Consider the following 25,709-nt stretch of genomic DNA (forward strand, 5'->3'; position numbering starts at 1 on the left):
TTATGAGCAAGAACAATGAGCAAGACGCCAGGGAAGGCATCCACGAAATCTGGCCAAACTGCACAATTCTGTGATGCAAGAGTGGCCAAACATTGATGTCGCCTACATCCAAAAACTTGTCCACTCCGTACCATATCGAATCGCAGCTGTTTTTTATGCTCATAGAGGTATTACACACTATTAGGTACATTTCAGTCACTGGTGACTGATTTTTTGTCTGGGTTTGGGGCTTGTGGCATACAAACTAAACACAGCTACCTAAATGTATGTGTTTATTTTGTTCAGGATACTTTTTTAAACATGCTGTGTGATGCCATCAGGTAACTGTCTATTGCTGACAGGAGTACAGTCATCATCCTTTCTATTTGATGTTTCTCCCCTCTAAAAATACTGAAATATCTTATTTCTTAAGTCAATGGAAACAGAGAAACAGAACCATGTCAAATTCTGCACTGGTAGTAAAGTAAAACAGTCTCACCAGTAAATAACTGACAAATACAGGAATGTGAAAATAGCCTACTTTTTGAGTGAAGCCTACTTCCTTCAATGCCTAAAAATCAATGTCTAAAAATTGCCCTTTATAAAGCAAACAAATCTGTCAGACTCTATTTGTGAAAGTTTTCACACATCACATAATTCCTCTGACAACATTTGCATGGATATTGATAATGTTTGTATTTGAAATAAAACTCCAAAGTCAGACAAGATCATGAAGCAAAGGCTTACCCATGAAATGGGGTAACTCTGGAGTGATGAATCATGCTTCATCATCTGATTTGGTGAATTCCAGGAGAACACTTCCTGCCTGAATGCATAGTGCCAAATGTTGGAGGAATAATGGCCTTGGGCTGTTTTTCAGGATTTGGGCTCAGCTCCTTAGTGCTAGCAAAGGAAAATCTTAATGTTACTGCCTAAATGACTTTAAAGAGAACTGTGTGCTTTTAACTTTGTGGCAACAGTTTGGAGAAGGCCTTTCTTGTTTCAGCAAGATAATGCCCCCATGCAAAAGCAAAGTAGCAAAGTGGGGACCAACTCCATACTGGGGACCATCTCTCTCTCTCTCTCTCTCTCTCTCTCTCTTTCTCTCTGTTGTACAGACAATGTGAGGTTGATGGATGGTGGCAGTCGCTGTGCTGGGAGAGTGGAGGTTTTTCATAGAGGACAATGGGGAACAGTGTGTGGTGATTACTGGGATATGAGAGATGCTGCAGTGGTGTGTAGAGAGCTGCGCTGTGGAGAGGCTGTAGATGCACTGAGTGATGCTCACTTTGGACCAGGATCAGGACCAATCTGGATGAGTAATGTTGGCTGTAGTGGATCAGAATCTACACTGAAGAACTGTAGATTATCAGATTGGGGGAAACATAACTGTGGTCATGATCAAGATGCCGGAGTCATTTGTTCAGGTATTCTACACTATACTGCATTTAGAAATAATCCCTCTATTCACCGTCAGTTGAATTTAAGTCGGAGTAGGAATTAGGTAAGAGTTTTGACTCTATCTTTGGAAATATGGACATCTTCAAATGTTTTGAAACCTTGTTTATTATATAATTCCCTTTAAATATATGTAGCGCCCCAGCTAGGTAACCAGTAGCTTGGTGGTTATTTAAATGACTACATATAGCGATATAGTGATTGATAAACGTCTGTGACAGCACTCAATATGAACACGAAACACAATTATAGTACTAGAAAATAACTTCTTAATATGCAAAAGATAGAAAACATCCAACACTGTAAATTTTAATTAAGGTATTTGTATTGTCAAAACCAGAACAAATAAAACAAAGCAGTGGAGGCGGTGGGCCCACACACACTCTCACACACAGCTCGCTCTAAGAAGTGTCCCTGGCCGACCAAACGGACCAGTTCTCTACCCCCCTCCTTGCAGGCCTGATACAACAGGCCTCTTCACTCCTAAGAGCAATAAACAAAATCAAAGTTACCTCCGCGGGAGTGGCTATGTCTCTCTACCGCACCTCTCTCTCTTTCTACAGCACTGTAACGGAGCACCGTTGCCGAGCAGCCAGACACACGGGGCAGTGAACGTCCGTAATCCACACAGTAGAGGAGAAATACGCTTACTGAGCTACTTACCGTAATAATACAAGGAGTATAGAGCTAGGGTACACTTTAGCAGCCTGAGTTAGCCTACTACAGCTTGACTTATGAACAATACAATGGGCGATATTTTGAGCAGCCGAGTTAGCCTATCGAGCTAAGCTCTTAACTCATTCGACGAACTGCGTGCAAAACTCCTATATGGGCTCTCTATTCGCCAACCCTGCACTGGAATGTACTCACAGAACGTTCAGACAGTAATTCACTTAAATAATAAGGTCGCACATATGAGCTATGAGCGCCATATATTTCACTCTGTCTCCCTGCTCTTTTCTCTGCTCCTTATCGTGCGTGTTCTCCTCTTTTTTCCTCCTCTTCTTTTTGTTGCTCTTTCCCACTTCTGCTGTTGTCCCTCACACTGACCCTGCTGATTGGCTGATAAAAACACTCAGTGAGATGTTATACGTTCAGAGAGAGGAAGAAGTAAGAGTTATTTCAGGAATATACTTAATCAAATAACCCAAACATTTAGAATTACTTGAATATATATTTGAACATCTACTTCACTTAAAAAAATAAAAGAAATAAACTGACCTGACAGTTTCAACTGGGCTACATATAGATCTGTTTTGTCATTTGAAAACACATATGAATAGACAGTTTACATTTGGAGTTTTAATGAAAAGCAATTTTATGACCTTCAGCCACGTTTTATAAAATCAATGTTTATAAATGCTTTGCTGTCAGTTGTAAGCAAACATGCTGTGTCATCTCTATTTTCACATGCAAACATTTAGAAGTCAAGCTGGTTGGTGGTTCTCGCTGTTCTGGGAGAGTGGAGGTGCTTCATGGAGAGACCTGGTACACAGTTTGTGATGCTGACTTTGACCAGCAGGATGCAGAGGTTGTGTGTCGAGAGCTGGGCTGTGGGCTTCCTGAGGAGGTGATGGGAGCAGCTGCTTTTGGCAGAGGGGAGGGTCAGGTGTGGTCAGAGGAGCTCCAATGTAGAGGCAACGAATCTCAGATTTACTTTTGTCCAACATCATCTTCACTCAGACACAATTGCTCCCATGACAGTGATGTGGGGCTGGTGTGTGCTGGTAAGAGCATCTTTACTAATTAGTATTAAATTCTTTCGCTGATGTGCTATATGTATTTTTCACATACTTTCTGTCTTATTCTGTGTATCGCTGTGCATAAACAGGGCTATAACCAGGATTTTAGTGAAATTAGTCCTGCAGAAGTATGAACCATTTTATATAGTGAATATTCCATTTGTTTTACTTCTACTTTGTTTTTAATTTATACATACCTCCCCTCCCCTTTCCTTTCTGTAGTTGCCATTTTTACAAAAACATCATTCATTAATTGCCCTCATAAACACTCACATATGCATCATATCATAGCATTAGCATAGGACATAGGGGAGGCCATGATTCCACCATGAATAGTGCAGAGCAGAGTAGTAGTAAGGCAGAAAGGAACATGTAAAGCACTGAACTCCCAGGGGAGCTCACCACAAACCACAGGCTTCATGTTACCAGTGACCCCCTCTCATACATACAAAACACACTGACAACTCACATCCTCTGACACAGAATAACACGATAAACACATACATATACCTTACATCAATAAACAATAACATTAATAACAACAATAAATCCCTTTTCTGGAGGGTGCATGTCTCCCATGATCCTCCTGGCATGGCCAGCAGAAAGGCCTCACCTCACAAGCTTCTAGAGGTCAGCGCCAGCCAGTAGCGAGTTGCTACAATATGATCTTGCACAAATTCTGCCTTTTGTATAATAGCTGTGTTAGTCTGGTATGTGCATTGCATGCTTGTACATCTCAAAAAGTCAAAACCAGTCAGCGTCAAAGACTATATTGTATCTCTGATAGTGTAGCAGCATGTTTCTCAAACAGAGCAAACATAGACGGCAATTAAGTTTATTGGCAAACACAGTCATTCTGTGCTCAGCTGAGAAGCAATCTTCTCACAGCTGATAAAGAAGTTTTGGGATGCAAGCTTTTCTGAATAACAGGTTACTGTATAATCAGGATGGCACTGTTTGCAAATTGAATCTCATGACTGGAAATGTGTGGGGAAAAAAACTTCCAAATCTCCTCATAGCTGTCTTTTCTGATTTCTATTGTACAGACAGTGTGAGGTTGATGGATGGTGGCAGTCGCTGTGCTGGGAGAGTGGAGGTTTTTCATAGAGGACAGTGGGGAACAGTGTGTGATGATAACTGGGATATGACAGATGCTGCAGTGGTGTGTAGAGAGCTGGGCTGTGGAGAGGCTGTAAATGCACTGAGTGATGCTCATTTTGGACCAGGATCAGGACCAATCTGGATGAGTAATGTTGGCTGTAGTGGATCAGAATCTACATTGAAGCACTGTAGATCAGCAGGATGGGATAAACATAACTGTGATCATTCTAAAGATGCTGGAGTCGTCTGCTCAGGTAGGATTCACTGAATTTCCATAATCTATTTAACAAGACAAACATTATAATTGATATTTCATTTGACAGCCATCAATTAACTACCATCTAACACCACTTACTTATAACTAACACTAACTAACATTTTTAACATAATTTTTAGAATTTCAGAAATTTTCATTGAATTTGCCAACTTACTTATCCTCCAAATACAATTTGTGTTACATATTTTTGCCTTTAGAAACAAGTGTTTCTGGAAAGAAATTAATTTAAAGCTTTTGTAAATTTTAACAAATTGGTAAGCATTACATTTGTAGCTTGTAGATTGTGCCTCTAGTGTTGTAGTCAAGACTGCTAGATCAGAGTCTGAGTCAAGACCAAGACTGGAACGCATTCCAAGTCAGGATCAAGACTTTTAGTATTCGAATCCGAGTCAAGACTGAGACCAGGAATGGCCAAGACTTAAACAAGTTTGAGACCAAATAAAGATTTATTTTCAGAATAAAAAAAAATATATATGAAATTTATAGTGAATTGTACATTCATTATCATGATATATACTAATACATAATATTACATTTTACAATATAGTTTGTAAAGTATAACATTGCATAATATATAGCCTAAAATTTTATTAATTATAATTATATTATAGTCTTAGTTAAACTTTGCATTGTACCTAGAAGCAAGGTGAGTTTATTCTCTGTCCCATTCTTCTTTCAAACTTCAGAATTACCACCTAAAGTGAAATTAACATAACACTGCTGTCAGAACAAAACCTTGTATATCCAAAATGATAACTTTACAGGCGAAGAAAAACCTCTATTTAACATTAGTATAAAGCCCGGGCATTTAGAATAGTTCAGTGCGAGGTATTGCTTCTTTCTTGAGCTACTAAAGCGTTTATTTCCTGTGTTGTGTTTTCCGGTTTTGACTGATCTTCTGTATTTTGACTTACCTGTTTTTGCCTGACCCCTTTTGGACTGTTTTTGCCTTTTGTCATGTTTGTGTGTCTGTACTTTTTGCCCTTTCTGGATTTGACCTGTGCATGTTTCCTGACAACGATTTTGGTTGACGATACAAACAGTAAAGCCTTTTTTGCCTTGTTTATCTGCGAGCGTCTGAGTGATTCTGTCACGTTACATCGGTAAATTCATCATAAAATTTACATACATTGTAAAGAGCAAAGGACATTTTCGTTTTCAAAACGAAGGAAATACAGCAGTGAATATGTAGTTCTTGGCTTAACGTGCATGAGAATTGACAATGAGTAGCTATCGCTCTGTGCTGTTTTCTCAAGGGTCTTTTCAGATGAAGCTTTTAAACCCAACAGCTTACACCATCACTCGGAGAGTAAACTTAGCAAATATGTATTTAAACCTGTTGAGTTGAACCAGAATTCCATTTGCAGCTTTCCTTGTTTCAGCCTGACATCCAGCAGTCAGTAGCTTCCAAATCAGCCTTATCATTAGGTGAGTCAGATAAAGACAATCTGATGCAGAGTATTAAGGATTTGTATTATGAGATGCTGCCTTGTTCTTCTATCAGAAAGAATGCAGCAATGCAGAGGTTTATTTATTTCACAAGAGACTGAAGACAGTTGACAAATTGAGTAATTGTAAAGATGAAATGTTGCATTCTAGTAAAATATAATGTGTTTTTGTGTGGTATCTGTAATGATACAATAATATACAATTAATACAATTAATAAGCTAGATACAAACATTCTCAATAAATAATGCAGTCTACATTAAAAACATGCAATACATTGGGCAACGACACTACACTGACAAACATTCTAAAGAAGTCTGTTACTGCATTGACCATTACATGTTACAATAGCAGTGACTGTTGTAGGGAGACGTTAATAATATTACATGGCCACATGTTATATGTAACATCCACAGATTTGTGAACAATTCAATAAGAACAGTAAACTTCAGCTCTCAGTAACATTATTATTCTTTTAATGCTCGTACCATTTGATATCTGATATGGAGTCTCACTTTAAATAGTGCCTGAGTGCCTTAGTGGCCATTCAAGGTGGAACAGGAAAATTTGAACAAGCTGAGTGTGCTCCTGAATTCTCTCTCTTTCTCTCTTCTTCTTCTTCTTCTTCTTCTCTCTCTCTCTCTCTCTCTCTCTCTCTCTCTCTCTCTGGTACAGACAGTGTGAGGTTGGTGGATGGTGGCAGTCGCTGTGCTGGGAGAGTGGAAGTTCTTCATGATGATCAGTGGGGAACAGTGTGTGGTGATTACTGGGATATGAGAGATGCTGCAGTGGTGTGTAGAGAGCTGCGCTGTGGAGATGCTGTGGCTGCACTGAGAGATACTCAGTTTGGTCCAGGTTTAGGACCACTCTGGATGAATAATGTGAGCTGTAGTGGATCAGAGTCTGCACTAAAGAACTGTAGATCACAAGGATGGGGTAAACCTAACTGTAATCACAGTTCAGATGCTGGAGTCATCTGCTCAAGTAAGCTGCAGTCATCATTTCCATTAATAAACTTATAAGATCATTATTACTGTGATATTAGATTCATGTTCTAAAGTTTTCTATTAACTTAGATCATACATCCGTGGCTGTAAGGTGGGGTGCATAAGAGTAATTGTAGAACATGTGAACAAAGTGAAAAATGATGTCATGAAATAACAAAGCAGCGTAATTTGAAATTAATGAGTTGATAATATAAATTCTTAGTTTCCAGGCCAAAAGCAATAACACTCCTCTCAACACACACGCTTTGTCCATTGCTGACTGCAACTTCTGGCGAACTACTCGAATGAAAATCCACAGGAAAACTGACAGGAAATAGCTGGGTTGAGTAACGGAATACATGTAACAGCGTAACGTAATAAGGATACAAAAAAAGGTAACTGCAATCCGTTACAGTAACAGTAAAAGGACAGTAATCAGATTACAGGTACATTATTAAAACAGAGTGGTTACCAGCAGGATTACATACAAATGCAAGCCTAAACAGAAATTTATTTTAATGATAAATATATCAGGAGTCGTGTAGATTGAAAGAGTCTTTAATTTGGGGGGTAATGGGGGGAGGTGGGTCCTGCTGCCAAAAGACACTTTTGAAGAATCCCCCTCACAGCAGCAGCAGTACATTTTTTTTTTTATTCAGCCATTCTATAGAAATTTTAGTAAGTATTTTATTTTTATTGTCAGAACTGAGAACTGCTGTGTTTTCCTGAAGATTTCTGAATCAGTCATGTACCCTGATTTTCCACATCACCAGATTCTACAGCATCAGACTGATCTGATCTGATCTGATCAGACAGTAAACTCTTTATTCTCATTTGTTGCTCCTTAAAATTCTTCAGTTTAATCAGCTATAAATCACACTGTTGTTAACCTTAACCTGACAGGTTTTAACTAACAGTCTAAAACGTGAAAAGAGAGCAAATCTCTTGAGCGGCGAAGTTAGTTTCGTTTTCACGTGTTTACTTCTGTCTCAGTGGGAGTTGTATATAACAAAATGTTAATATGTGTAAATGATCATTATTTGTAACTCAGACGATCAGCTCCCGCTTAGTTTTTAATATGAAATTAATACATTTGTAAATCACGTTGACTCTGTGAGCTGCTGAAACCACTGAAAGCTGATTAAGGAGTGTCTACAAACTACCATTATCAAAGTCAGAGCATGACACATCAAAAACCATGAAACGTTATGAGCCAGTACAGCCTTTTAGCAGTTAGAACACACATGATGGCAAGTCAGAGTTATAAGAATGAGCCTCAAAATAAGATTTATAACAGATTGATCTTTTGACTTGGTGAAAAATCTGTTGCATTGACACACTTTGTAAGTGCCTTGAGCACATCACTAACTGGCTGGGACAAAACTTTCTGCAGTTGAATAAAGATAAAACAGAGACTATTCTATTTGGGAATAGCAATGAGAGGCACAGACTAGCTGCCTATCTGGATTCAAGAGCCCTGAAATCTGAAGAACTAGTACATAACCTTGGTGTACTAATGGACTCTGATTTTAGTTTTAGCAGTCAAAAACAGTTAACACGGTTACTAAATCAGCTGTTTATCACCTTAAGAACATCAACAAAATCAGAGATTTTCTGACTAAACCAGACCTGGAGAAACTCATCCATGCCTTTATTTCTAGCAGGTTTGATTACTGTAACTGGACTCCCAAAAATACAAACAGCTTCAGATGATTCAAAATGCAGAGTCTCACTAGGAGTAAAAGAAGGGAACACATCACCTCACAATTCTCAAATCCTTATATAGAGTTTAAGGTACTTTTACTGGTCTATAAACCTCTCAGTGGTGCAGGACCAGCATATTTATTTTATATGTTGCAGCGATATGAGCCGAGCAGAACTCTCAGATCATTAGGAACTAGTCAGTTAGTCCTGCCGAAGGTGAAGACTAAACATGGAGAAGCAGCATTTAGCTACTATGCTGCTCTTAAATGGAACCAGTTGACAGAGAGCATTAGAAGAGCACCGACACTGGACACTTTTAAATCCGGGCTGAAAACATTCCTATTTGAGCAGCTTTCAGCTCAGTTTAAACAGTGTTGGTGTCTCTAGCCCTTCTCCTTTGTACCAGCACCTTTTTATTATCCTAATTTAATATTTAATGTGATTTTTGAATATTACAATTTGATTTCTAATTAGATTTTTCAAGTAATGATTTTGTATTTGAAATCTATTGTTTTAATCATGTTTAAAATTTGTTTTTCTTTACTTTTTAAATGACTCTGGATATTCTTACTCTGTATTTCCTCATTTGCAAAGCACTTTGAATGACAGCAATGTATGAAAGGTGCTATATAAGTAAACTTACTATGCCTTGCCTTGTTTTTTTGTACCAAATAAGGCTGATAAGGAAAAGTCTCAGGACAGCAGTGCAGTTTAACAATGCTGCATTTTATTCAATGTCATTCTAGATCATTTTCTAGTTCTCCTGTGTCTTAGTCTCAGAGCTTTTAGTTTCAGCGTTTTTCAAACAAATCATACTGTTATACAAATTTGTCATCTTTGTATTAAATAGTTCCATAAATCGTTCCACTTACATTTAATAAAACAGCCAAATCTGAGATTAGTGGCTGTTTCTGTGAGGCACAATATTTAAGTCACCTATAATCTCTCATTCTGTTTCATAAAACAGTGCTGTTTGTGTTTTGCATGAGTAAAATTCTAGTTGAAATTATTTTCTTTTTTTTACTTTATTTAATTCTACATCTTTAGTTAAAGACAAGTAATACAAAAATAAAAGTAAGAAGTGGAAAGTAATAAGGTTACATCATTTCAATGTAGCAAGATTAGGTTACAGTTACATTTTTAACAGGTAATCAGTAATCTGTAACAGAATACATTTTTAAAGTAACACTCCAAACCCTGCTTGCTGCCTACTCTGAACATACAAACATACATTTTTATAAGTATGAAAATACATTTTTATAAGTTTCTGCTACAGATAAACTATAACAAATTTTATCAAGAGACCCTGTTTTTATATGATTACATCTTTGAGTCCATGATCCATGACAACTCAGACCATGAGGACAACTCAATAATAATCCCATCTGCAAGTTTTAGTCAAATATCCCCTATTATCTCAAGTGAAGGAATGAATTTTGCTTCCATCTTTCTTAAAACTGAATAATTGTCAACCAAATGGGAATGCTGAAGGCAAACCACAAATGGTGATGGGGATTCTGAAGAAATCTTGCATTAGGGGATACGCAAACCCAAAAAGCTTGAGAACCACTGTTACATATTGGTGAAATGTAACCCTTAAATGGCGTTCGTGTTTTTATTACTCAGGGGGGTCTGGTGGACCCACCACATTATTGTTTTTTTTAATCAATACAGCCATAACAATTTGTGTAAAAGTACCAGATGTTTAAAATATCATAAGTGGCCAGCATAGAGTTCTCCTTTAGCAGCTGTAGCCAGTCAGCAGCCTGTCCATGTTGTCCACCCTCACACACACACACACACACACACACACACTAACAGCCAGCCATGTGGGAGGAGAACAGAGTGAAGGCACACAGCACCTCCACACTTTTATTTCCCACCCACCCCAACACCACATGTAGTATAAATGTGTAGGGGGTGAACAGTGAGAAGTCACTGAAAATGTTATTTTATATGTTCTTCACAGAAAATGAGCAAAGGCTAAAGAATCTAGGGTTGAAATAATAATAAATTAAACATTTTTTCTCCCTTCCTGGATTGGGGCCTTGCCATGGTGGAAGTGCTTGTGTGGTGTAGGGATCTTCAGAGCTATAGGGAGTCTTCTGGAGCAATATGCTCCTGGTAGGGTCTCCCAAGGCAAACAGCTCTGGAGTGAAGACCCAGACTAACTTGATCCAAAAATCCTCAATGACTAAGGGATGCAGGAAATTGTGTACCTTGCCCAGGAGAGGGTTACCGGGACCTACCCCTGGAGCCAGGCCTGGGGGTAGTGTTCCTTGCCGAGCGCCTGGTGGCCGGGCAGCCCACCTGGCTGGGCTCAGCCCAAAAAGGCAATGTGGGGGGACCGTGTGGGCCCACCACATGCAAGGTCCAGCATGAGGCCAGTGGGAGATGGCAGGGAGACCCTTGGTGGCATGGACCCCTGCAGCAGAAACTAGCTCTTTGCACATTGAATGTAACCTCACTGGGGCGAAGGAGCCAGAGCTTGGTATCAAGGCTCACCTCCACCCACAGTGTCAGCTCTGGAACCAAACACCTTGATAGGGGTTGGTCCCAGTGGACGAGAGGGTTGCACAAGGTAAGAAGCGCCAGGTGTGGGTCCCCGGCTGCCTGCTGTGCAGTTGGAGTTTGTCCCAGTGGACGAGAGGGTCACCTCAATGCGAATAAAAATTGCAGGGAGGAAAACTCTGACTGTTGTGTGTGCTTATGCAACAAATAATAGTTCGGAGTATTCAGCCTTCTTGGAGTGAATGCTCATGTTGGCAATGACTGGGAGACCTGGAGATGGGTGATTGGGAAGAACGGCCTGCCTCTCTAATGGTGAATTGTTATTGGACTTCTGTGCTAGGCATAGATTGTCCATAACAAACACCAAGTTCGAACACAAGGATGTTCATAAGTGTACCAGAGCTCCTTAGGTCAAAGATCAATGATCAACTTTGTTGTCTTTTCATCTGATTGGGACCTTACGTTCTGGACACTCGGGTGAAGAGAGGTGCTGAGCTGTCAACCGATCACCATCTGGTGGTGAGTTAGATTAGATGGCAGGGAAGACTGACGGTCAGAACCGGTAGGCCCAAGTGAATAGTGAGTGTGTGCTGGGAATGACTGTCAGAGGCCCCTGTTCGGAATGATTTTAACTCCTACCTCCAGGGGAGCTTTTCTCATAATCCGGAGGAGGTAGGACACATGGTGTCTGAATGGGCCCTGTTCAAAACCTCCATCGTGGAAGCTGCCAGACATAGCTGTGGCCAAAAGCTTGTTGGTCCTGTCGTGGCTGACACACCTCTGCAATATCACATGGACCTTGGGAACAGTACCCTTGGACTGGCAGATTGGAGTGGTGGTCCCTATTTTTAAGAAAGGGGACAGGAGACTGTGTGCCAACTACTGCACAGCCTTCCTGGGAAAGTTTATGCCGAGGTGCTGGAAAAGAGACTCCGACCGCTAGTCAAACCACAGATTGAGGAGGAACAATGCGGATTCCGTCCTGGACGTGGAACAATGGACCAGCTGTTTACCCTCTCACAGATTGTTGAGGGGGCATGGGAGTTTGCCAACCCAGTCTACATGTGTTTCTACACTTTCCCTCAGGAGTATGGGGTGCTGGAGCTACTACTCCAGGTCATTCAATCTCTGTATGCCCAGAATGAGAGTTGTGTTCATATACTCGGCCTTAAGTCAAGTTCGTTCGGTGTTAGTGTTGGACTCCGCCAAGTTTGTGCTTTGTCTCCACTCCTGTTCGTGATATTCACGGACAGGTTGTCAAGGCATAGCTGAGGTCAGAAGGGCATTATGTGTGGAGGCCGGAGGGTGGCATCTCTGCTATTTGCAGATGATGTTGTCCTTTTGGCTGGATCACATGGATGCCTCCAGCGCTCACTGGAGCGGTTTGCAGCTCAGTGTGAAGCGGTTGGTATGCAGCTCGGAAAAAGATGGCGTTCCCGTTCCAGGTAAGGGGAAAGGACCTGCCCCAGGTGGAGTGTTTAAGTTTCTCGGGGTCTTGTTCATGAGTGATGGGAAGAGGGATTGAGAGATCAGCCGCAGAATGAGGCAGGCAGCCACAGTAATGCGGTCACTGTACCGGACTGTAGTGTTGAAAAGAGAGGTGAGCCATAAGGCAAAGATGTCTGTTTACCGGTCGGGTCTACATCCCGACCCTCACCTATGGTCATGAGCTGTGGGTGATGACCGAAAGAATGAGATCATAATTGAAGTGGCGGAAATGAGCTTTCTTCGCAGGATGGCGGATTACACTTAACAGGGTGAGGAGCTCGGTCGTCTGGGAGGATCCCGGAGAGGATCCAGTTGAGGTGGTTCGGACATCTGATTAGGACCCGCTGGAAGGGTTATATCTCCAAGTTGGCCTGGGAGTAGCTTAGGGTCCCCCGGAATGAGCTGGAGGAAGTTGCGGGGGACAGGGCCGTCTGGGATTCTCTGCTCTCCCAACTGCTACCACGACCCTATCTGGACTAAGTGGTTAATGATCATGATTTCAGTAAACATTGAAAATGGGTCCCACAGACCCGAACACCAAACAAGTGTTTTATAAATCTGCTACTTTTTCTATACTGTGCACAGTGTTAATGTACTTCAAATTACTCACTACAATACATACATATCTACATTTCTAAATTTAAATTTAATACTTTGTATATTTTTCTTGTAATCTTTGTACATATACATATATATCTTTATATTTTTATTGTTTATTCTATTTTATATATTGTTTGTATATTTCCTGCTGCTTTGTCTTCTGTGCTGCTGTAACAGCGCAAATTTCCCCGTTGTGGGATTAATAAAGGATTATCTAATCTAATCTAATCTAATCTAATCAAATACCCACAGGTCACAGAAAGTCCAGACTTGCTGATGGTTTCCATCTCTGCTCTGGGAGAGTGGAGGTGCTTCATGGAGAGACCTGGTCCACAGTGTGTGATGCCGACTTTGATCAGCAGGATGCAGAGGTTGTGTGTCAAGAGCTGGGCTGTGGGCTTCCTGTGGAGGTGCTGGGAGCAGCTGCTTTTGGCAGAGGGGAGGGTCAGGTGTGGTCAGAGGAACTTAAGTGTAGAGGCAATGAATCTCAGATTTACTTCTGTCCAACATCATCTTCACACAACTGCACCCATGACAATGATGTAGGCCTGGTGTGTGCTGGTAAAGCATTCATTTTTTAAAGAGATTCAATTTATATAAGATTTATTTATTTACTACCAGTTAGCCTAACCACTGCTTGTCACAATACATGGCAATATATATGGCCTGAACCAGTTTTACCCATGTTTATTCCTGTAACGTGATGTTGATTCAGGTCACACGCAAGCTCGGCTAGTGAACAGCTTGGACTCCTGTTCTGGCCGAGTGGAGCTCCAGTACCTCAGTGAGTGGGGCACTGTGTGTGATGTAAGCTGGGATAGGAGAGCTGCCAGAGTCCTCTGTGGTCAGCTGAAGTGTGGGAGTGCTGTGGCTGTTTTGGGATCAGACTGGTTTGGGGAGGGGAGTGGCCAGATCTGGGCTGATGTGTTTGATTGTCAGGGGAACGAAACACACCTGTCAAAATGTCCCATTTCATCATGGAGTCGAACTGCATGCTCCCATAAACAGGACGCTGGAGTAATCTGCAGTGGTGAGCTCTCAGAATCCCGTAGTCCATCACACAATAATATACACCATGTCAGTTAATGCCTGTTTAGGTCTAAGTCACCCTCAATAAAAACAGAAAGTGCTTAAGTATGTTTTCCTCTTCAGGTTCCTCTTTAGCGTTTCATGAGGGGCAAGTGCGGTTGTCTGGAGGGTTGGAATGTCAGGGGGAGGTGGAGGTGTACTTCAGGCAGGACTGGAGGAGAGTACTGCTGGACTCCTGGAGTGAGTCTGAGGCCTCTGTGGTCTGCAGACAGCTGGGCTGTGGCTCTGTGATCAACCTCTCCAGCTCCTCTCCGTCCAGTCCTGATCGCAGCCACATGTGTGTGACGGGTTTCAATTGTTCTTGTAGCGAAGCTCATCTGGGGAACTGCAGCTGTGCACAAGTAATCAACTGCAGCTCCAGAGAACAGCTTTCAATCACCTGCTCTGGTAAATATTACTTCAGATAAATATCAAAAGAGGCAGACAAGGCTCCAAAAATAATGCTTATGTGTGTGTGTGTAGGTAAATTTAACCCAGATTACAGCTCCATCAGGCTGGTTGGTTCTGGGGGAGACTGTGCAGGAAGGCTGGAGGTTTTCCGCAGCGGCTCATGGGGGACAGTGTGTGATGACTTGTGGGATATTGAGGATGCGCAGGTAGTGTGCAGACAGCTGCAGTGTGGAGTGGCCCTCAGTGCTCCGGTACCAGCCCGGTTTGGACCTGGAACTGGACCCATCTGGCTGAATGAGGTGGAGTGTGAGGGGAATGAGACGTCCCTGTGGAACTGCAGATTTCAGCTGTGTGGAGAAGATGAATGTGGACACAAGGACGACGTAGGAGTTGTGTGCTCAGGTATGGGGATATTAAGTAAGTTAAAGTTTTTACATGAAAGCAAAGCTTAACATTACCACAGAATAGTAGATATTTAAGGAATGAATAAACATTTCCTAAAACACCAAAAATATGTCTGATAAATACTCAGGTATAGGTTGAAGAATGCAAACCCCATCACAAACGATTGTTTTGAGCTTGTTTTGACCTGTTGGACATACCTACCCAGTGCAAGCATATGGTTCTGTGACAGCATTTTAGGGCCACTGTTCATAAAAATAAAAATAGTAGAATTCGAGAATAAAGTTATAGAATTTCGAGAATAAAGTCATACTATTTCCAGAATAAATTCGCAATATTTCAAGACAAAAGTCATAATATTTTGAGAAAAAAGTCATAATATTTGGAGGATAAAGTGGGCTAACTGTAGGGGGGCTGCCATAACGCATTGGGGTCTCGGTTGCTGTACTGGCGCCGGAGCTCCACGCACTCCTGTCTCTTTGTGGATCGATCATTTTGATTATCATTAGCATTGTTTGTGAAACTTCATGCTCTCTTGTCGTACGGTTCAACGTCAGTGCAGCAGCGTAAAATTTTGGGAGTGCTTATGCCAACATAAATGATGGAACTAACCTAACTTTGTGTAAGTAGACCACAATATAGAAATATGTACTCATATGCAGTTGTGACTGGCATGTGTCTTTTTCTGAATTTATACAAACACTATTTCATTTTATAATTAACTTGTTTTTGCTAGTTTATGTTTATGAACAGAGACATACAGATGCAATATAGTAAAGGAAAACTCATTTGTGAACCTGTGCTTAAAGTATGTTTTTGTTAAACTTAAACTTATAACTACATTGCAAATAAATCTTAAACCGAAACTTTGCTTGTTCGCAAAAAGTTATTTCATAGCCACTTAGTTCTACCTAATGGAAATTGTTTGCCTTCAGCATTTTGTGCTTTAATTTTAATAGACATCAGTGACTAATTAATGACATTCTATTAAAAGATTAATTTACCAAGAGTGACACTGGAGTATTTTCACTTAAAATGAGTTAATGAAGCAAGAGTTTTGTAACAAAAATGGTAATAGGACATTAAAGTTGTAATTAATCTTTTAGTACTTTTACTTTCAATACTTAAGTGCATTTGAAGGCAAATACTTGTACTTTTACTCAAGTGGAGGTCCCTGTCACAAACTGGGGAGCTAGCCGTATGTCTGTAGAATTGAAGTTTACTTCTTGCTCGCAGGTACCAGACACCTAGCCACCCGTGAAACAACGGACTGATGTAGTTTTATGGCTGGACTGATGCCAATATTAAGCCCAGCCTATACATGACAAGTGGCAAGTTTGACAGACATGGCCATGTAGGGATAAACAAAAATAAGCAGAACAGAATGTTCTAAATACAATCACAGTGCCAGCACACACAATTTCAAGTTTCTAAGTTTTATTTGTCACATACATAGTCATACACAATACAACTAACAGTGAAATGCTTGGATAACTGCCTGCTCATATGAAGCAATAAGGTAATAAGAAGCAGCATTCAAATAAAAGAACACTATTTTACACAAAAAAATAACGTAATATCCATCTATGAAATATACACTGGAAACACAATGAAGATATGAAATGTGCAATGTACACATGGTATTGTTGAAAGTAAAGTGCAAGGTGCAAAATGTGCAAAGTGACACACAACACAATGCTGTGCAACTGAGCAGGGGGTAATATCAATAAATTATAAGTGATCAATGTTTAGTGCAGGGCCCTGTGTTTGATGGGTGTATATGTGTGTGAGGTGGTCCTATTTGTCCTATTTGTTGTTGTGGTTTAGAGCTCGGATGGCTTGTGGGAAGAAACTCCTCCTCATTCTCTCCGTGTTTGCCTTCAGGGAGCGAAAGCGCTTCCCTGACCGCAATAGAGAGAAGAGTCCATTGTTGGGGTGGCTGAGGTCCTTCGCAATCTTCCTGGCTTTGGTCCAGCATCGCTTGCTCTAGACAGTCTGCAGGTCAGTTAGCTTGGTCTGAATAATTTGTTCAGCTGACTGCACCACCCTCTCGAGAGCCCTTCTGTGCTGCCCATTGCTGTTTCCAAACCAGGCTATGATGTTCCCCATGAGGATGCTTTCAATGCTACAGATGTAGAAGTTCTGTAACACTTTGGAGGGCAGTCTGAAGTCTCTTAGGCATCAGAAGAGAGCTGATGTGGCCAGACCATGACAGGTCCTGCGAGATGTGAACTCCAAGGCATTTGAAACTGTCTACTCTTTCCACTGCAGCTCCATCCAGGATGGTAGCTCCTCTCCTGCTTCTTGCTGTAGCCCACTGTAGTCTTACTGTAGATTATTATCTTGACACCAGTTCTCCAGGTGCTTAATCTCCAGGTAGGCCCTCTCATCATTGTCAGAGATCAGGCCTACTACAACAGTGTCGTCAGCAAACTTAACAATGGTGGTAGAGCTGGAAGTGGCCACACAGTCATATGTGTACTTTGAATACAGCAGGGGGCTCAGGACACAGCCCTGAGGGGCTCCAGTGCTGAGGGTGAGGGCTGGTGAGATGTGTTTTCCTACCCGCACAGCTTGTGGTCTGTCTGTCAGGAAGTTGTAGATCCAGTGACACAGGGATGGATGAAGTCCCAGTTCTTCCAACTTGGTGTGGATTTGCAATGGTCCAGAGTTCTGTCGCTCCTGGTGGGGCAGGTGATGTGGTGGTGAAAGTTTGGTACTGCACGCTTAAGTTTGGCGCTGTTGAAGTCCCCAACCACAATGAGCGCAGCTTCTCTTTGCTGTGCCTGAAACTGTGTGAGTGCTTCATGAAGTTCACACAGTGCAATGTCCCAATGGCCTGAGGTGGGATTTAATTGATGTAAACTCCGAAGGAAGGTAGAAAGGGTGCAGCTTGAGGGTGAGCAAGCTCATGTTGGGTGTGCAGGAGCGTGCGAGAGTAACAACGCCAGCATTGTCGCACCATTTGTTGTTCACCATAACACACACTCCGCCTCCTCTCGACTTCCCCGACTCCACTGTCCTGTCCATGCAGTAAAGCGAGAAGAACTCAGCACTGCTGGGCTCAGCCATGATTCGGAGAAGCAAAGGAGGTTGCAGTCCCGAATGTCCCTCTGGAACTTGATCCTGGCCTGGAGGTCATCAAGCTTGCTCTCCAGAGACTGAACATTGGTTAGCAGTATCTAGGCAGTGGCGCTCGGTATGCTCGAGCCCTCAGCCTTTCCTGACGCCAGCCCGCTTTCCTCTGGGATGCCACTTTCCCCCCCGCAGGATCTCACTAAGCCAGTTAGGGTCCAAAGTTAAAAGTGATGGAAAGTGAGGGGATTGTAGATTTAAAGAAACAAGAGTGTTTCTATCATAACTAATTCATGTAATTGTGAGAAGGATAGAGTCTAAAGTGAGAAGAAAAATAAATAAAATGTGGAAAAATAAATAAAAGGCAGAAAAATAAATAAAAAGCTAATGTCAAAAATAGATAAAATTCTGAATATATTGACATAAACACAGCACTTAACAATTACAGAGCAGTACATTTCTTTAAGGTATCTTTTCCAAGTATCCCAAGTATCTTTCTCCCACCAGAGTATAAAGACATCAGACTCAATGAGGGCTGTGAGGGGAATCTGGAAGTGTTCTACAATGGAACCTGGGGTAATGTGTGTGCAAATGGGATGGATGCAGAAACTGCTAGTTTGATTTGTCAAGAGCTGAACTGTGGACAATCTGGCAGTGAATCATGGTTCAAAGCAAGAGTGGAATCAGCTCCTAACTGGCTGGATGATCTAAAATGTAGGAAACATGACTCCACTCTGTGGCACTGTCCATCTTCACCCTGGAGACAGAACAGTTGTGATAACAGCAATGAGGTTACTCACATTACCTGCTCAGGTAGGCAGACTGGAGTGTTTTTGTATGTTGATATTTTTTTTTTTTTAGAAGAATGTGAAATAAACAGTCTTAATTTTCTAAATATCCATCTCTATACTGTGGAGGACCAAACAGATAAGCAACAAGCTTTGTGTAAAAGTTTAGTGATTATAAAATTAATCAATGATTATCTTTTCATACTCACAGAAAAGAAAAATGATCATGTGTTACGGAGCCATGTGAAATGCTCTTCATTTCTCCATCACAGACAGTGCTCAAGTAGGTACATTTGCAAACAAAAAGGTCAACTAGAGGAATCATTAACTAGAGCATCACAAACGCTGTGTGTTGCCCCTTCACAGAAATATTGATGGCATTTTAATCAGTTTTTTGTAATTACAGTAAACATGTGTATTGTGCAATAAAGCTGTATTGTTGAGTTCTGTGATTAGACTGGCTCATCACTTCTCCTCATGTGTGATGTGTGTGATGTAGATCACCTGCCTCTCAGGCTGAGGGGAGGAAAGGCAATCTGCTCTGGGAGGCTGGAGGTGTATCATAACTCTGAGTGGGGGTCTGTCTGTGATGATCTGTGGAACATCAGGGACGCTCAGGTGGTCTGCAGGCAGCTGGGCTGTGGGCCGGCGCTGAGTGCTGATGGGAGTGCTGTCTTTGGTGCTGGTGAAGGGCCTATCTGGCTGAACAGGGTGAAGTGTAGAGGGAATGAGATTCACCTGTGGGACTGTCCTCATTCCCTGAAGAACCACACTGACTGCTCCCACAGTCAGCACGCTGGAGTCACCTGTGCAGGTCTGCTGGATTTTTGAGTTTTCTGAGTCTCCAATCAAATCATGTTCATCCTACCATTAATATAATACCGCTAATATGCAATAGCTTTGATTCTGATACCTAACTTCTCAAATGTTAGAACCAGAGTACCAGTTTAAACTAAAAAAAATAAAAAATTGAGGAGTCAGTGAGGGTGAGTCTTGTGCTTGTGTAGCACTTGTGCACCAAAGTCTATCACAACAGTATGCTACTGGACCAGTTCTAGGTTCATTGGGAGTGGTTGAACAATAAATGACCAGAGACACAAGCATAAGAGAGTATTTGGCTGTTTAGTAGAAGGTTCTCTTGAGTGGACAAGGTTACAAACCAAAAAAAAAAAAAGAACTTCACATTAGCAGTTAAAATAAATGCAATCAAGTTATCTGATTTTCCGACGTGGTGTATATTAGGCAGATTTAGTTAAGGTTAAGGCTTATCTTTTCTTTCCTTATTAGTTTACAGTAGTTTAGTTAGTTTAGGTTAGATTTGGATCAGTATTGTTTGTATTTAGCTAATAAAGGTTTTAATTACTTATTGTATGTTTTTCCTTCAATTAGTTCGGGAACAATAGGTCACGCCTATTTAGAATAATTGCGGATTAAGTATTGTAAGAGTTCACCTTTTTTCTGCTTTTTCTAGGTTTACAGGTTACACATGCACAATGGAGTTCAAGAGGAAAACTGAACACAAATCACCCTTAACATGAATCGACTCTATATAAATGGTTTCAATACAGAACTCTTTAAAAGTCAAATAAAAATAAATAAAAAAAAAAGTCTCAGCTCTTTTGATACAGTCTCTCGAGTGAGTTTACAGTCCAACTAAGTATTTCAATCAAGCTCTCAGAAAAGTACTGTTCAGAAATGTCTCGAAGTTGAAAGGGAAAAAGAAAAACAAAAAAAAAATCCTTCTTTCTTCCTTTGAACTTGGCTTGTAAAGTTCAATAAAAAATAGCTTTGTCCAAAAACAGTTCGAACTTCAATACAATCCTTTTCCTACCGTACTGAAGGAAAGAATTCAGAAGTTTTAGCTGTTAACAGGCACGACATCTGTGGGTTGGCTCGCTATCTGGTGTCTGCGGTGCACACTTGCCTCAGTTCGCAATTTCACAACGGTGGATGAACGCGAAAGAGAACGAGGAGAAAACACACAAAAGAGGAAAGGAGAAAAAAACCTGACCAAAACCGACTCGTTTCACGAACCAACAAAGATAATTTCCCATCTTCGTCTCGTTGACGGTCTGGTAAATGCTTTCAAGCTGGTTTTATAAGGGTTTTAGTTCTTTTATTTTCAGAAAATAGGCTTTATTTCACTGTTTCTTCGGTTTCTCCCCTCTTTTCTCTGTTCTAAATGCGCTGCGGATTTGTCACTCGCACTGCCGTTTTTTTTCCCCAAGTTACACGAGTTTCTTAAAGAGACACCTTTTACTGTACTGCATATAATTACAATGGCTGAGCGGTTTTAATGACATCTTTATCCTTTGTAGGGTTCTGACAATGATTATTATTTCAGCTCATTTAATTGTACAAATAACAATACAATAATTGAATACCTTCTAGGTGTGTGAGCAGTCATATTTTAATATGGGCTACACTTATCTTTTGTTTGTGTATTTACAGAAAGAAATGAGCCCCCTACTATTACACTCATAACAGCTGCCACATCAATCACCACTGGTACGCTGTCATTTTTCAAAAATATTTCTAAATGGATTGTTCAGTGCTCAACATTGTTACTGTATTTGTTAATATTTTCATGTCCAGTGCATTATACAGCAAAGAGAACAACCACTCCTCCACAAACTCTTCCACCAGCTGTTCCATCCATTTATCCAGTGTCTCTCCTGGTTCTGGGAGTGGTGCTCTTCCTGGCCTTAGTGCTTCTGGTTGTGCTGTTTTACCAGAACAGAGTGCTCAGGAGAGGTAGAGAGATTCAGAGATCATCTACAATCCACTTTCTGTACATTCTCTAAACATCATTAGTCCTTCAATCTGTCATCAGTCTTCTCTTCTGGCTCACTGTTTGTCTTTGTTTCCTTCACAGGGCTCTCTAAGAGGAGGGACAACATTGTCTATGAAGGCCTGAGAAGAGGGCTTGAGGGAGTCTATGAAGGTTTGAGTAGGGGCACTGAGAGAGTCTATGAGGAGATTTACTGCAGATTCAATACTGCAAGAGCCACTCAAAGGGGTGAGTGTTCTACATTAGGCATATTATGGTGTATTTATACTTATAATTACTATATATTACTATAAATACTATAAGTTAATATTAAATGTATTCAGTTGGCCAATGACATAAGGGGGTGGAAATGAATATTTTTATATGTTCATCCCCACTCTCCCTGTGCTCTCCCTATTAATATTGGCTCTGTGCTACTCTGCTCTGCAATACACATAAAGTGGTAGCTGGGTCTTATCAACTGCTGTTACTGATTAACCACTGTAATACTTTCATTATAATTAATGTGATAAAATTAAATAAAGATTATATATTTTATTTCAAGGAACACAAAAATCGTATGCTGATACTTTTTTAGAGCTAAAATTTAAATAGATTGATTAAAGAAAATTTTAAATAAAATTAAGAACTTCCATGCAAATGAACACAGATACACCTTATAACACAGTATAACCTCATGTTAGGCTTGTGTTTTGTATAAAGCTGTTTCCAGGAGGAATCCAAGTCTAGTTAAATTTGTGACTCAAGAAATCAAAATAATTACATGTTTTCTTGACATTTTGACTTAATACTTCAGGCACAAAACCCTTATACAAAGGATTAAGTCTCCCCAGGAGATTCCTGGGGAGACTACTCCTAGGAAGGTTCACCACTCTTCCAAGTTTTCTCCATTTGTGAATAATGGCTCTCACTCTGACCCTTTCCAGACTGGTAGATTTCAATGACTTTGTTTCACATCTGTGTTTGAATCTCTCTAGAACATAGCATTGTGTGCTGCTTTTTAAGACCTTCCAGTCTGCTGCACATTGCCAGACAAGTTCTATTTAAGTGATGTTTAGATTAAACAGGTCTGGCAGTAACCATGCCTGGGCGTGGCTAGTGAAATTTAACCCAGTAGTCACCTGAATTTGGTTAACTGGTTCATTAGTAGCTAAGGGGGCAAATACTTTTTCACAAAGGGCCAGGTAAGGCTGAACAGCATTTTTCATTCAGTAAATGAAATCATCATTTCAAGAAAAGGGTTTTGTGTTTCCCTGGTTTATCTTGGTCTAATATTAAAAGTTGTCTGATGACCTGGATCTAACATCCCAGTATGACAAATTATAAATAAAATAAATCGGGAAGGGGGCAAATAGTTTTTCACAGCACTGTACTTCATCTGTCATTATAATAGACATTACTACAAGTGCGTGCATGAGCTTCATCTAGCTGTAGATTTCTTCAGCACTATGGCAACTTGCATGTTAACAGCGCTCCCTACTGAAGAAACATCAGACCGCAAATGTGTTTCAAATCCATGTCCATGCTTTCCACATCAAAGACAAGGTGTTTTCCATGATACAGTGGAGTTTTCATAATTCAGCAAACCATCGTTACACTTAAGCTGTACAGAAAATACAAATTTTGCTCTATCATACACAGTAGCCTTTTAAAAGCCCCATGATAATGCAATAATGCAATGTTTTACAGTAAAGAGTGAATAAATACTATTATACTATTTATTATACTTTATTATACTATTTATTGACTTTTTTTCTGAGAAAACCAGCCATAGACAGGGATCAGAAGAGCTTTCTCTTCAGGTTAGAGCTAAATTAGCTGCTCCAGAGTACTATCCACTCACTTCTGTCTTCTTTTTTTTTCGCCAAATTGACCTGAGCTTAACCTAATTAAAATGTCGTCCAGACCAATATTGTGCAAGCTGTTAGGGATAAATCACTACACCTAATATCATTCAGCATTTTTACTACATTTTGTGGTGCTTCGATAGCACTATATATGTTATGATAGTTAAATGACAGAATTCTCCTCTCCTCTAACAGGAAGTATCCTCTCTGAAGAACAGTATTCAGGATATGAGGATGTGGATGAGGAGCTTCTCTCAGGTAAAAGCATGTGTAACTCGATTCCATTGAAAAATATTACAATTGCCATTTAGAAATGAAATCATTTTAAATCCATGTTTCTTAAGCTACAGGAAAGCTAAGAGAGAAATGTGGGTCACTTACAAACTTGAATGTAAACTTTAAATGCAGAATAACTGAACAAAAATCTGCATGGAGCAATGAAGGCTTGTAATGTGAACATAGTCTCATCTTAATCTTGGTGAGAAGCATTAACAGCACTGGTGATACCTTGTGAAAAAAAGGGGAAGAAGAAGAGAAAAGGGTCAGACACTCATTCACGTTACAAATACAGTTATAATTTTGACCACATTGTCTGATAGCCCCTAAATACATTAAATAACCATTGCTAAGCCTAAGATGTGAGCTTTAAATGGCTGTGTTGCATTTGGGATTGATATACAATGGCAATTAATTTACATGGGCACATAAAACTTTACAAAACTATGTGGAATTCTGTATTCTTCCACATGTTAGCTGCACAGCTAAATGACAGAGTTCTGCTCTCCTCTAAAAGGAAGTATCCTCTCTGAAGCACAGCATTCAGGATATGAAGATGTGGAATCTGCACATGAGGAGCATCTCTCAGGTAAGATGACCAGAGAAATGTTATGATCACCATTTAGAAATTAAATTCATTATAAATCCATATTTTGTACAGTAATGGCAAAACCATTTACAGTAAATTTGATGTTTTAAAACACAGCAAATTCATTTACTTACTGCAGTCTCTATCCAGGTTGCTTTATATGATATTTACTGCTCTTTACTGTTTCAGATTTTCTTTAACTGTCCTCAATTTCTCTATAATACTGAGTCTAGTTTGTTTCTCCAATTAAACGTTTGATTCATCTCTAGATCAGAAGTGTCAAAAATTAATTCTTGTGCTATTTTAATGGACTCACACACTGTAGCTCAAAAAAAACTGAATTTTAGGATTCTGAAATTTCTGTATTAACACCTTTTTAATGAATGTTTGATTCTTAAATGTAATTAAAATGAATACATTTTAAAAAACGTTTTACAGCAAAGTCTCTGACTGGAGTAAAATCAGAATATTGTGATGATGTCACCACCAGTGGCCTGAAAAGTGGGCTCCTTTAGTAATCAATCACCTGTTTTTATCTATATATTAAACCACAAAGTAAAACTATGACTGCACAGTTTGTAAGGTCAGTCTGCTTTTATTTGATTTAGGTGAATCAGCAAAAGAGGACACAGCAGAGAACTATGATGATGTCTTCACAGCTGGACAGATCTCTGATAGTGTAGCAGGTGTGTTTCTGTTTTGGGGTTTTAGTTTAGAAAGTAGAAATTGAAAAGAAATGTATAAACTATAACAATATAGCAATATAATAAATGCAGTGAAGGTTGAATAATCAAATAAATGTGATTGTAAAGTTACTATGGAGTGTCTGTGGAAGTTGACTCTTCCCCAGAGCTACAGTAAATTCAATTACATATGTGTTTAAAATAAGCTAATATTCAATTCACATACTATTTAAAATCAAACTATGCAAAACAAAACCTAATTAAATGTTGATAGTGCTAATGCTAATGTTAGGCTCATAATATTTTCAATCATTTTGTTTGAAACAGCTGACAAATACGTGTTGCAGACACCTACAGTCATTCAAAATGTAGTTTTGATCCTTTAAATATCTGTGTTTTGGTGTAGAGGACATAGCGGAGAATTATGATGACGTCATGACTGCTGATCAGAGCTCAGCTGTTGTAACAGGTTTGACTTGTAATGTA

At 40.2% G+C, this 25,709-nt stretch overlaps 1 protein-coding gene across 1 annotated transcript in view; it reads left to right on the forward strand.

Moving 5' to 3' along the window:
• LOC118811224 (scavenger receptor cysteine-rich type 1 protein M130-like) overlaps positions 1 to 25,709 on the forward strand; it is a 74,348-nt gene that overhangs the window by 3,072 nt on the left and 45,567 nt on the right. Inside the window, exons 2-12 of the mRNA XM_036575385.1 lie at positions 4,226 to 4,534; positions 11,882 to 11,889; positions 13,557 to 13,854; positions 14,009 to 14,323; positions 14,446 to 14,769; positions 14,845 to 15,174; positions 18,757 to 19,062; positions 19,249 to 19,320; positions 19,537 to 19,860; positions 21,516 to 21,545; positions 21,633 to 21,791. Of these exons, the coding sequence (XP_036431278.1) occupies positions 4,226 to 4,534; positions 11,882 to 11,889; positions 13,557 to 13,854; positions 14,009 to 14,323; positions 14,446 to 14,769; positions 14,845 to 15,174; positions 18,757 to 19,062; positions 19,249 to 19,320; positions 19,537 to 19,860; positions 21,516 to 21,545; positions 21,633 to 21,791 (2,475 nt within the window). The remainder of the gene's footprint in view (positions 1 to 4,225; positions 4,535 to 11,881; positions 11,890 to 13,556; positions 13,855 to 14,008; positions 14,324 to 14,445; positions 14,770 to 14,844; positions 15,175 to 18,756; positions 19,063 to 19,248; positions 19,321 to 19,536; positions 19,861 to 21,515; positions 21,546 to 21,632; positions 21,792 to 25,709) is intronic.

This window comes from Colossoma macropomum, unplaced genomic scaffold (assembly GCF_904425465.1).
Source record: "Colossoma macropomum unplaced genomic scaffold, Colossoma_macropomum, whole genome shotgun sequence".
Classification (NCBI taxonomy): domain Eukaryota; kingdom Metazoa; phylum Chordata; class Actinopteri; order Characiformes; family Serrasalmidae; genus Colossoma; species Colossoma macropomum.